Source organism: Marmota marmota, unplaced genomic scaffold, assembly GCF_001458135.2.
Source record: "Marmota marmota marmota unplaced genomic scaffold, marMar, whole genome shotgun sequence".
NCBI classification, from domain to species: domain Eukaryota; kingdom Metazoa; phylum Chordata; class Mammalia; order Rodentia; family Sciuridae; genus Marmota; species Marmota marmota.
Genome location: NW_025999961.1, coordinates 2,684,963 through 2,698,543, shown reverse-complemented (window position 1 = coordinate 2,698,543; position 13,581 = coordinate 2,684,963). Strand labels below are relative to the sequence as shown.

General features: G+C 33.6%; 1 protein-coding gene across 2 annotated transcripts in view; it reads left to right on the top strand.

Moving 5' to 3' along the window:
- The window catches only part of Nipbl (NIPBL cohesin loading factor), a 101,516-nt gene extending 92,347 nt beyond the window's left edge, over nucleotides 1-9,169 (top strand). Inside the window, exons 42-46 of one of the 2 annotated variants that reach the window (XM_015496355.2) lie at nucleotides 754-900; nucleotides 2,649-2,923; nucleotides 5,290-5,464; nucleotides 7,438-7,623; nucleotides 8,180-9,169. In XM_015496355.2, coding sequence (XP_015351841.1) covers nucleotides 754-900; nucleotides 2,649-2,923; nucleotides 5,290-5,464; nucleotides 7,438-7,623; nucleotides 8,180-8,545 — 1,149 coding nt within the window. In that variant the 3' untranslated portion in view covers nucleotides 8,546-9,169. Of the gene's footprint in view, nucleotides 1-753; nucleotides 901-2,648; nucleotides 2,924-5,289; nucleotides 5,465-7,437; nucleotides 7,665-8,179 lie in introns of both variants that reach the window. The other variant, XM_048802888.1, reaches the window with a different exon arrangement.
- The last annotated feature ends 4,412 nt before the right edge of the window (nucleotides 9,170-13,581 follow it).

The window sequence follows — 13,581 nt, the reverse complement described above, 5'->3', positions numbered from 1 at the left end:
CAAGTCCTTCTGTTTACATTTTGTATGATTTATGAAATGCTGAGAATCTGTTTACTTCTTTTTAAAACCAAAAACTAGCAAAAACTATAATTTTTCTCTTAAATTTTGCCTATCTGGTAATGCTGTCAAAACAACTCTGACATTCTAAATTACAAATATATAGGAAACTGACAAATGTTTTATTAGTACATGAATTTGGGGTTGTTGTTTTTTTTTTTTTTAACCCATGTATTAGTACTATAATTACCACTTGATTTTGAGGGCAGAATAGTAACTGTGTGTAACTGATCTCCATATGAGTTAAACTCTTAGAAGCACAATGACAAACAATGATGAACTCATAGGTATGTTTTCTGATGCAGTATGGCTTTATCATAAAGGTCACATATACTCTATAAGAAAACTTCAAGGATTTTCATTTGGGTACACTAAAAAATTCACCTCTTACCTCTTAAGTTAGTATGGTGTAAGTTATCATAAAAATCTTCTAAAATAGGTATAAGATTATTTTATAAACTCTGTTTCTGTCCCCAACCCTTTTCTTTCTTATCTACCTTTCTTCCTCTTTCTTTCCTTCTGCCTTCCTTCTTCCTCCCGTCTTTTTTTTTAATCCATCCCCTCTTTTATTTCTCTTTGTCTCTCTTTAACATTAACTGAGGTGAAAGTGCCCTGTAATATTTTTTCTAAAACGTTTTTTTGGATGGGTTTTTAGGCTATCCACTAAATGTGTGTACCTTTTTTTAAAATTTACAGAAAACAGAAGTGACTATGCTCTTGTATATAGCAGACAATCTAGCCTGTTTTCCATACCAGACACAGGAAGAGCCGTTGTTTATAATGCATCATATAGACATTACACTCTCAGTTTCTGGTAGTAACCTACTGCAGTCATTCAAGGAGGTAAGTTACACACATTACTATTCTTAATGAATCTTTCAAAATACAGGCATGCTGTTTTCATTGTTTTGTTTTTCATTTTTATTCTTTCACAATATATTAAATCTTTCTAAATTAACTTATTGAAATCTGGGCAGTCCTTGAATTGGGAGAGGAAGTGGGTTACCATTTCTAGTCAGAAAGATCAAAAACCATCCATTTCTAGATCACTTAGGTGATTTTATAAAATATACACACATGGATTATTCTGATAAGCCATCCCACTTCTTATTTCTCATCTTAAACAACAACCTTAAGTGTTTCATTTTCATTCATATATCCATTTAAACCTCATTTTAGAACACCTTACTATTCTGTAAATCTTGTGCTGTAGGTCATAATAGTGTACATAAAGATATGTAGATGTGAGTATATAGCCTACTTATAGAGAAACATTAAATTCATAATACCATTGATCACCTTGTCCTTCAGCAACAGCTTCATAATGGAGTTATAGCATTTTACATGTCCAAAATCTGATAAACTTTGTCTTTTCTGTTATGACTTTTAGAAAATTTTAATTAATTATAAAGGCACCCTTAACATAGTTAAGCACTCAGTAAATTCTTTAAAAGTTGAATGGAATATTTTTATGTGCTTGATAATGCAATTAGATCTCATTTTACAGTAGTAGTGCTCAAAACAGCCTTGTCAAACCAGTAAGTCAGGGAAATTGTTTAAGCTATTTTATTAATTTTAAGCTATCTTAAATTATTTAAGCTATCTGGAATTAAAGAAGTATTTAAACCCTTGCTAATTTAAGTGTGAACCTCAGACTAGAAGCACTAGGTTTACCCAAGAGCTTATCAGAGCTGCAAAGCCTCAGACCCCACACTAGCCCTGCTGAAATGCCCATCATCTGCATTTTTAACAAAATCCATAGGTTATTAGTATGCCCATTAATGTTTGAGAACTTAATGATTATACAGAAATTTTAGCCATCATGCTTATTTTATTTTGTTACATTTGTAAATAGAATTGTAACATTTTTCCTGTTTTATTTCGAGGTATTGGGGTGCACTACCACTGAACTACATTCCCAGCCCTTTTTACTTTTTATTTGGAGAATTGCCAAGGCTGTCTTAAACTTGCCATCCTCCTGCCTTTGCTCCAGAGTCACTGGGATTGGAGACCTGTGCCACCAAACCCAGCCTATTTTATTTCTCAGCAGTTAACATTTTGAATAATTGTTTTTGTAATTAAGTTATCCTCCCCATTCCACCACATAAACCCAGTTGACTTAGAGCTAAAATTTTCAAAAAGTACAGAGAAACAGGATTTAAGTTTTCAAGGAGTAGTTTGATAGATGCTGAGGATGTTTAAGCCTACTGTATTCTCATTTATATAATTGCTTTATATAAATGGCATGCCTCTGTACCAAACTGATACTTTTGTAGAACTATCTTTCATTACTATCCTTATGAGAAAATTGTTTTTCCTTCTAGTGATATTTCAAAGGGGTATTTTGAAATTCAGAGGTATTTCAGGGGAGAGGAGGGTGGCTATTTTATATGATTTTACTTATTATAAGTCTTGGGACCTAACTTTTCCCCAAGACATACTTCTCCAATTGTTTATAGGAAGTCATGGACTTTATAAAATGTTAGTTTAAGGAAGCTTTTTTTAAGTTATTGAATGGAACATACTTACATCTGTTAGTGGTAATTTATTTTTATTATTTTTCAAACGGAAGAATTTCCTCTTTCTTTCAGTCTATGGTAAAGGACAAAAGGAAAGAGAGAAAATCATCACCTAGTAAGGAAAATGAGTCAAGCGAGAGTGAAGAAGAAGTTTCCAGGCCTCGGAAATCGCGGAAACGTGTAGATTCGGATTCAGATTCAGATTCAGAAGATGATATAAATTCAGTGATGAAATGTTTGCCAGAAAATTCAGCTCCTTTAATTGAATTTGCAAATGTCTCCCAGGGTATTTTATTGCTTCTCATGTTAAAACAACATTTGAAGAATCTCTGTGGATTTTCTGATAGGTAAGTTTACATAAGCAGTGAGAGGAAACCAAAAATTCACTCTGTTCAAATAATAAAGAAATATAAACCTAGTTTTTATTGCATGCTTATCTTAATATTGGAAATAGTTTTGGTAAAAAAAAAAAAAATGCATGAAGTGGTGAATGCCCATAAGCCTAGCGACTCAGAAGGCTAATAAGGCTGGAGGATCACAAGTTCAAGGTCATCCTAGGCAACTTAGACCCTATCTCAAAATAAAAAGGATTGGGGGTGTAGCTCAGTGGTAAAGTGTCCCTGGGTTCCATCCCCAGTATCAAAAATTAATTAATTAATTACAATTTTTAAAATTAAAAATGCACAAATTGCCATGCATGGTGGCTTGTACCTCTGGCCCCAGCTACTTGGGAGGCTAAGTCAGAAGAATCACAAGTTTGAGTCCAACCTGGGCAACATTAGGCATCATTGAGATGCTGTCTGTTTAAAAAAATGTTAAATAAATACACAAATATATGAATTGGTCAGTCAATCTCATGATCCTGAATTCAACCCCAGAACGAACATGATCCTTTTTATTATTACATAATATTCCACTGTGTAATATATTATTAATTTATTTATTTTCTTACAGTATTCAAAGAGGAAAAACTTTTTTTTTTTTTTGGTGACAATACATTATGAATAAAAGGATTCATTTTGTTGATTTCTTTAAAAAGGCTTTCCTGAAGACAGTGAAATCTTAAAATAGATAACAACTTTAAATTCATAAGGAACTATGAAATCAAAATAGATATAAATCAGGGTGGGGATTTAGCTCAGTTGGTATAGGGTTTGTCTTGCATGCACAAGGCCCTGGGTTCAATCCCCAGTAGCACAAAAACAAGATATAAATCAATTAGGCTGAGCTCTAAGAGACCCCATGCTTGCCTCCGTGTGTATGGGTGTGTGGGGGGTTGTGTTACTGGGTATTCTGGGGATTGAACACGGGGGTGTTCAGCCACTGAGCCTACATCCCCAGTCCTTTTCATTTATTTTGGGATGGAGTCTCCATAAGTTACTGGGTCTGGCCTCTAACTTGTGATCCTCCTGCCTCCGCCTTCCAAGTTGGTGGGATATGGGCATGCGCCATCATACCTGGTTGCCAGATAATCTTTATAAAGTAGGAGATGGAGAAGTGCTAATTATTATGAACGTTATTAGTCACTAAAGGTATCTTTAGTATTCTTGACATGTCTTACAGTCTGAAACCTTAGAATAGGAATCAAAAATTCAAATTTAATAAGAGACAAATAATGAAATAAGTGGACCAGGTCAATGGCCAACTAGAAAGAGTATGTTTCATGTAAAAAGATCACTTAAGTGAACATTTTTAGGACTTAGGGATGTAACTCAGTGGTAGAGCATATCACTAGCATCTGGAAAGCCCTACGCTTGATCCCCAGCACCCAAAAAAAAGGACGCTTCTCGGTAATGCGCTCGCCTGGCATGCACGGGGCGCTGGGTTCGATCCTCAGCACCACATAAAAATAAAATAAAGATGTTGTGTCCACTGAAAACTAAAAAATATATATTAAAAAAAAATTCTCTCTTTCTCTCTCTCTCTCTTTTAAAAAAAAAAAAAAAAAAGATGCTTCTTAGGTTTTCATTCACATGTTGCCCCAGGAGAAGTGGGTAGAGTTTCTACATTTTCAAGAGAAATTTAAACTATTTTTTTCTAACACGGTGCTGCAGATTGAACCCAGAGTCTTCACACACACTAAGCATGTGCTCTATCACTGAACTACATCCCCAGCTTTAGAAATTCAGAATTTTGTGATTGGTAGGTAAATCTTAGCAACTAATCTAGAGTAACTTAAAACCTTATAAGATCTTGGCAGTGTAAAGGAGGTGGAAAGATTTGTAATCAGAGTTGCTAGTAATCTGAAACAAGTTTATAAACCATCAGTCTGGCTGCTGTGCAAAGAATGAATAGGCGGAAGGCAGCAAGCAGAGGGCAAGCCAGCTAGGTTTTAGTAAGTCATTGTACTAAAGCTGCCTTGTAATCACAGTATTATAAAACAGACATGAGAAACTAATTTCATTAAAAGAATATTTCTTATCTATAATCAGATTTCTCCAAATTTGGTGCTTCCTTACATCCAGGTATTTTTTTCTCCATCCCCATCCTTTTGATGCCTCTATTTAAGACAAACACTGATAGAAACAAGATAAAATTATTTTTTCAATCTTTGTTTCTTATTTCTTTTTTAAAATTATATTTTTATGTCCAAGTTCATTAGTTGAAATCTATGTAATAAAAATGTTGTTAATAAATAAAATATAACTTGAATCAGTTTAAATGTAAGCACCTGAAAATTTTTTAAGCTTTTGGTTTTATTTTCCCAAAACAGTAAAATTCAGAAATACTCTCCATCTGAGTCTGCAAAAGTATACGATAAAGCAATTAACCGAAAAACAGGAGTTCATTTTCATCCCAAACAAACACTGGACTTCCTGCGGAGTGATATGGCTAATTCCAAAATCACTGAAGATGTGAAGAGGAGTATAGTAAAACAGTATCTAGATGTGAGTAGTAAAACTGAAAATATTTCTTTCTCATTATGACTGTTTTGGAAAGTACATTTTCAGGAGAGAGATAGCTGTCTCATTTACATTGAATGTAAGCTTCGTGAACTATCAATTTATTATTCTCTGTATAGTTTTAATAAGGTACTTTAAGAGTGACTTTCCTTTTGCACCCACTACATCATAATTATTGTTCCTTAGGAAAAAACAGTTCATAGATAAAATATGAAAGATTATAGTAAAAGTGTGTGTATTTTTAACTCAATGGATTATATGTTATATTTCATAAAGGAACAACTGTGAACAGTCCTCTTTTTACCTTTAGCTATTCTGTTCTCCTTTCTGACAAGCAATATTACTTTTCATGTATTCTTACATGAGTAATATGTTACATATTTATATATCTATGTATACTTAACTTACAAAGTATGTGAGACATTGTGTACAAAATGTGCTTAAATGTATTTAAGTATTTAAATTCATAGAAACAGAAAGTAAAATCTAGGTTGCCAGGGTCTGGGAGGAAGAATGGATAAGTAGTTAACTGTTATTAATGAGTATAGGGTTTGTGTTTAGAATGATAGAAAAGCGGGGCTTTTTTATTTATTTATTTTTATGTGGTGCTGAGGATCAGACTCAGGGCCTTGCACATGCTAGTTGAGCACTCTACTGCTGAGCCACAACTCCAGCTCCAAGTTTTGTATTTTAATCTGCTCAAAGCAATAGCTGAACATAAGTCATATCAGCTTTTTGACTAAGAATGAAGTCTACACAATGGTCATATTATTCACACATTTTACTAATATTTTACTCTAAATTTTTTTTTAAGTATTTTAGTTCTCTTTTGTGCATGGTGAGAGAAAGGGATTCAGTTTCATTTTGTTGCATATGGATTTCCAGTTCTCCCAGCACCATTTGTTGAAGATGCTATCCTTTCTCCATTGCATGCTTTTAGCACTTTTGTCTAATATAAGGTAGTTGTAATTTTGTGGATTGGTCTCTGTGTCCTCTATCCTGTACCATTGGTCTACCCGCCTGTTTTGGTACCAGTACCATGTTGTTTTTGTTACTATTGCTCTATAGTATAGTTTGAAATCTGGTATCGATATACCTCCTGTTTCACTCTTCCTGCTTAGAATTGCTTTAGCTATTCTGGGTCTTTTATTTCTCCAGATGAATTTCATGATTGCTTTTTCTATTTCTGCGAGGAATGCCATTGGGATTTTGATTGGCATTGCATTAAACCTATAGAGTACTTTTGGTAGTATGGCCATTTTAATGGTATTAATTCTGCCTATCCATGAACAAGGTATATCTTTCCATCTTCTGATCCTGCAATTTATACACACATGGAAAAATGAGAATTCATACCCTATTTGAATCAAATGTATGATATGTCGGGATCATTGTATTGTCTTGAGCAACTAATTAAAAAAAAAGAAAATCTATAGCTTTCAAACAGGAAAAAAAAAGTATTTTAGTTCTCATTTTGAATTCTTCACCATTCTTTGTTTCCTTTTTCCTCTTGTTTTGTCTTAGCAGAGAACAAAGAGGGCAAAGAACTAAAAAGATGTCTAACCGTATTTCTAATCACCTGAGTACTTGATGACTTAGACCAAGAGTTAGCAAACTATGGCTTATGGGCCAAATCTGACCCATTGCCTGTTTTTTTTGTTGTTGTTGTTGTTTGTTTGTTTTTGTTTTGTTTTAATGAAGTTTTAGTGAGATAGCCATGCTCAGTCTATAGCTGCTTTCTACAACAGTGGTAAAGTTGCATAATAGTGACTTAAGGTTTGCAAACCCAGAAATACTTATCCGACTCTGTTTACCAACAGTTATTTTGAACAGTAAATGTGGTCTTTTCACCCACTACTGCCATAGGATACTGTATGCCATAATATACATTTAGGAATTTGACAATCTTGTGTGAAATATTTACTTAAAACTCTGAATTAATATCTATTTTTTTATAGTTCAAACTTCTCATGGAACATCTAGACCCTGATGAAGAAGAGGAAGAAGGAGAGGTGTCAGCTAGCACAAATGCTCGGAACAAAGCAATTACCTCGCTGCTTGGAGGAGGCAGCCCTAAAAATAATACAGCAGAGACAGAAGATGATGAAAGTGATGGGGAGGATAGAGGAGGAGGCACTTCAGGGGTGAGGCGGAGGAGGAGTCAACGTATTTCGCAGCGTATTACGTAAAATGATTTTTATGTGCTTATATATGTCAGTCTATTAAATGTACACCAAGTAATGTAATACTTATAAGAGAAAACATTTTGTAGATAGAGATTCTCTACCTAACCATTTATATACATCCTTTTGTAGAAAGTTTAACATAAAAGATAATAAAAAAAAACAGAAATGAGATTTATGCAGCAAAAAGGGTTATTAATTTTTCTTTGAATTGTATTAACGTGTGTTATCCTTTTTATTGTTGCTAAGTTTTATGTAGCTTTATGGTTCATATGTATATATAATTTTATATCAAGAGTAAAGACACGGGTACAAATTAAGAGTTTTATGGTTTTACAAGTATATTGTTAACCCCTTGGCGCTGGCGGTCACGGTGCGTCTCATTGCCGGCAATGGAAGTGTGCTGGGAAATCCCAACTCCCGGCGTCAAGGGATTAAAAGCAATAAAAACAATAATTTCACTAAAATTCTTTTGTGTAACACTTCGTCTTTTTTCCCCCCCCTCCCAATGTTTTAGTCATTGAGAAGGTCAAAACGAAATTCAGACTCTACGGAGTTGGCAGCACAGATGAATGAAAGTGTTGACGTCATGGATGTCATCGCTATTTGCTGTCCAAAGTACAAAGATCGACCACAAATTGCAAGAGTAGTACAGAAAACCAGCAATGGCTTCAGTGTTCAGTGGATGGCAGGCTCCTACAGTGGCTCCTGGACTGAGGCTAAGCGCCGTGATGGCCGCAAACTGGTGCCTTGGGTAGACACTATTAAAGAGTCAGACATTATTTACAAAAAAATTGCTCTAACGAGTGCTAATAAGCTGACTAATAAAGTTGTTCAGACTTTACGATCCCTGTATGCCGCCAAGGATGGGACTTCCAGCTAATGAATTTGTACATGCAGCCAAATTTACAGGAATTTTTTTTAAAGGCAGAAAAACTTGAAATATCAACATTCTGGCAAAAAAAAAAAAAAAATCAGTTTTTTGAAGAGTAAGAGTGGAACCTGGGATGCAGGAACAAAAGAAGGAAATGTTGGGCAAACATTTTTGTGGGAGCTCCCTTCGCTGTTGTGCAGCAGAAACAGATTCTCAGTTCATTTTTACTCCCACTGTATTATAGTTTAACAAAAATTGTTTATATCTTGGAAAAAAACTTTCTGTTTAAAAAAAATAAACAAGTGAATGTTGGAAATTAGTCTGTTAATGTTCTTAATAAAGTGTTCTTGGAGTTTAACCTAGCAGCGGATGGCTTTCTTTAGCTTAGCCCAGTTTCCAGGGAAGCATTGTTTTTTCCAGGCTGTAAAATGGCAGAATCTCCTGGATATATAATTTATTATGTTGAAAAAAAAAAAAAAAAGCATGCAGTATCTATGACCTATCTGCAGAAGGAGTTTTTGTAAATGTAGATTTTGTTGTATTAGGTCACCCTGAAAACAATACAAGAAAAGGGATCCCCAGGCAATCTGGTGGAGCGAATACTGCAATAAATTTTTTTACTTCTCTTTGTTACTTGTCTGTTTCCATTTGAATTTCTTATTGTAAAAAATCTGTTTAAATCCATTTATATTATTTTGCAGTCTTATGTAAAATTTATTATATCACTGATTTTCAAAGCAAAACATAAAAATATTGTTTATACAGTTTGTATAGGCTGACTTCTGAATAATTGGTATCTTATTATTTTCATTCCCATAAGAGGGTGTAAACAATTAACTCCAGGGTTTTATTGTATCCTGCAATATTTAGTATTAACTATATATGATTTAGCACTGTGCCAAACACATTTTCAAGAGTACATTTTGATATAAAAAGAAACTATAGTTTATTCCTTGTATGCTTCAATTTCTTTCTAGTGATGTCATAATGGTAATATTTATTTTTTAAACCTTGGGGAAAGGTAACAGTTCCTCTATTTTGAAAAAACAGCATTTCTCTTTAAATGATGCCATGCTATTTTAGAAATAGAATGAAGATGAATGTGACACTTCATCATTACACACATTTTTCACAGATTATTTTTTAATGCTGAAAGAGTAATTTTACTAGTTGAAATATTTCTTCATTTTCTATTATAAATGTTTTATCATACATTTTTGGGGAGCAATTGTCATTTATACATTAGTTACTACAAATACCTCGACTAAATTGGGAGAAGGGTATTTAGCCTTAGATCTACATCGTTGATACTCAGTAAAATAGTAATGTCTAAAATTTACAGTGGATGAGGTCTGTTTCAAGTTTATTTTTAAAAACTGTGTACTTATTAACACTTTGAAAAAAAGTTGACTTAGCTCTAAAATGCTAAGTTTCATGAATCTGGCAAGTAATGAAGGTATTCAATTTGTGAGGAAGAATGACTGCCACAAAATACCTTTTTGTGAACACCTATTAAACCACTGTGAAAATAACTTTTCAGGATCTATTTCCTATGTGGAATTCTTTCAGAATGCTTTCTTGAAGGAAGTGTTTTCATTTTTTTCCTCATAATTGCATGTTCCCTTCCCTTTTACTGTGAACTCTTTGCGACAAAACTAGATTGGGTTTTTTCCCCTCAGAATTTGTCATTTTGTATTAAAAATGGATTTGAGGAAGCCTATAAAAACAGTAATATCAATAAGAGTAAAATACCAGTTAGAGAAAATATAAAGTTCAGCCTAGAGTACTAAAGAATAAAAATGTGAGTAAAAAAAAAACAACTTTCTATCCTATATGTTTGGTAGTGTTGCATGTTGTCATTTTATTCTCACAAAACCCCCTACTAATTAAAACATTTTATCCCCATTTTGTACATGAGAAAATGGGCTCAGAGAATTCAGTAATTTGCTATTTAATGTCACAATAGAAATTTAAATCTGGAATTGGAACAATTGTGTCTCATTACTTTTTTTACGCATTAAACATTAAGATAGAGTATCTTTACTCAAAGTAAACCAGTTTCTAAAGGATCCTTGCAGCATAGCTACTTGGGAATCCTATTTAAAGTAAGCTTTAGAAAATGGATTGCACAGTAATAAGTGTTCTGTTGCCTATGATGATCACGGGTGAATTGCTGTGTTTGTTGTTCATTGAAATTTTAGGAATTCGAAGGTTTGGAGTTTTCCGTATATTCTAAGGACTGATATTTTATGTATGAGTAATACAAGCTGAATGTTAATGGATAGGATTCAACTCTTAATGTATAGCCAAAGTTTTCAGAAAGTTGAAGATTTCTCAAAGATGATTTTTTTTAAATATTTATTCACAATACCTTTATTTCACTCATTTATTTTTTACGTGGTGCTGAGGATCGAACCCAGGGTCCCACGCGTGCGAGACCTGCGCTATACTGCTGAGCCACAACCTCAGCCCTCCAAGAAGATTTTTTTTAAGATCTAGGAATATAATTTGGTGGTAGGACACTTGTTTAGTATGCTTGGGGCCCTGGTCTTAATCCCTAGCACTACAAGACTTTTATGTCTTTAAAGTTAAGACCTTAGAAATGTTCCAGTACATCTGTATACACACACATATGTGTGTGTGTATATATATATTAGTATGAAATTTAAGTTTTCTTATTCAATTTGTCTTATTATTTTAAGACATTATTTAATGTCTAGTTTTTAAAGACATTTATACCAAAATATACATGGCAGAAAATTTAGAGATCTATAGAATTTTCTAGAATTTCATAATCTCTAATAGAAATGCTGTGCTTTTAGAGAAACGTGATGTATGTGTGTGTGTGTGTGTGTGTATGTGTGGTGAAGACAGGTAAGTCAAGTTCATTTGTGCCTAATGGGTTTCATAATCAGCAAGCACATTTATCATATTTTTGTATTTATTTTTAGTTGTAGATAGACACAATGCCTTTATTTTGTTTATTTCTATGTGGTGCTGAGGATCGAATCCAGTGCCTCACTCGCATGAGGCAAGTGCTCTGCCTTTGAGCCACAATTCCAACTCTATCATTTTCATTTAGAAAGTAAACCAAACCAGGGAAATCCATGGTTCTGTGCAACACACACACACTTTTATTTGCATAAAAAATATGATCACTGCACTGATATCCAGGTGGTCTTCATCTTCAGAACTAATGGTATGGAATAAGTTAACTTTGGCAAATATAAAAGTCCTCAGACTGCTCACTTAAAATAATAATGTCATTTGTAGCACTCAATAATTTTTGCTCTATTAAAAATCCTACTTGGGAGTGTAGCTCAGTGAAAGAGTGCGTGCTTAGCATGCATGAGGTTCTGGGTTCAGTCCCCAGCACCACCACCTCAAAAAACCCTACTTTTTGCTGTTTATCGTGCTTATTTTAAGACCAAAGTTTCATCCCCTAGCTAATTTTTCTCATAGCAAACATCACACATTGATTCTACTAATTTTATTTGTTGTTTTTTTTTTTTTTTTCTAAAAATACCCCTTGCTGTCTGTATTGGTTCTTTCTAAGAAAAGTAAAATAGAAATTTAGGGTGATAGAAAGGTCACTGACCAAACAAATTAATAGCTTTGTGGCAAAGCACTTACCTTGCATTCAGGAAGCCTGAAATTCAATCCTCAGGTTAAAAAAAAAAAAAATCCAGTTTCTGTTACAAAAATGCTGTTAGTTTTACATGACAGTGTGGTTATCACCAAACCATTCTTTTTAAAATCTCATTGTACATGGCTTCATTGCTCAGAGTAGTATGGTACAGTGTAAGTTGTACCCTGTGTGTTCCCCTCCCCCATATTTTTTTAAACAAAGCCAGGCATCGAATTGTTTCATCTATAAATTTGTTAAATATTAATGTTCCCTTAATATCAAATATCCCATATGCATTCAGATCTTTAATTTTCTAGCCAGGTATGGACCTGTAGTCTGGGCTTTTGGGAAAGCCAAAGCAGGAGGGCAGTTTGAGCCCAGAACTTGAAAACAAGCATGAACAGCACAGCAAGACCCCATCTCAAAAAAAAAAAAAAAAAAATTTGTCTCAAGTGTTATATATTTTTAGGTGGTGGTGTGTTTTTTCGTCTGTCTTTGTTTTCTTGCAAAGTTTTTTATGAAAAAAAAATTTTTTTTCTTTAGTTCTTAAGAAAAATAATTGATTCTAAATGGAAGAACTATAGTTACTTTGGGTTTTACCCCTTTTTCTTTATCTGAATTATAGATTTGAGCAGTACTGGATCTTCATATCCCATAATTTTTAAAATGCAGGAATCATACAATAAGAGATCTGGGAAATCTTTCAATCCAGATGTTCTTACTTTTGAAATTTATGAACCCCTTTGACAATCTAATCAAAATCTCCCCTCAGAAAATGAAAAATTCACACCCAGAATTGTGCCTACAATTTTAGGGGATTATTCATGATTATTCCTATTCCAATTCCATATATGACTTGTGAAAACCTGGACTACACATTTACCAGTCCTGTTCAAACACTTCTTTCTATAAAGCGAAATTGAGGCTAAAGAGGTGACCTGACGCCCACAAGCTGTAGACCTTATTAGTACTGCAGCTTCTTATCTCCCAGATGAGCCGCTCTTACAATGAAGATTTCATCTCAGAAATTCTTCATTCAGGCTCCTGATAAGATCTAAATGTGGGCTACATAACGACTTAACTTGTTGATTTGATTCTTAGATTTTGTGATGCCTACCATTGTGTTAGATAAATGGGGAATAGAAAATAAGGAATTTTATCATGTATTTTTATTAATTGTTTTCCACATTACCTCTTGATGTACGGGATTAAAACTTAAAAAAAAACTTAATTGGTAAAGAAAAAAAAGTGTTTTGAAATCAGAAGACACAGTCTGCAGCCATGTGTTTTTGAAATCAAGTGTAAAATGAAGTTTGGTGAATAAAATCACTTAGCATCTTAGATGGAAGCTGTATTTAAAGAAATCCATAGCTATTTTTGTATGTATTCATATATGTACATCATTAGAACATTAAGT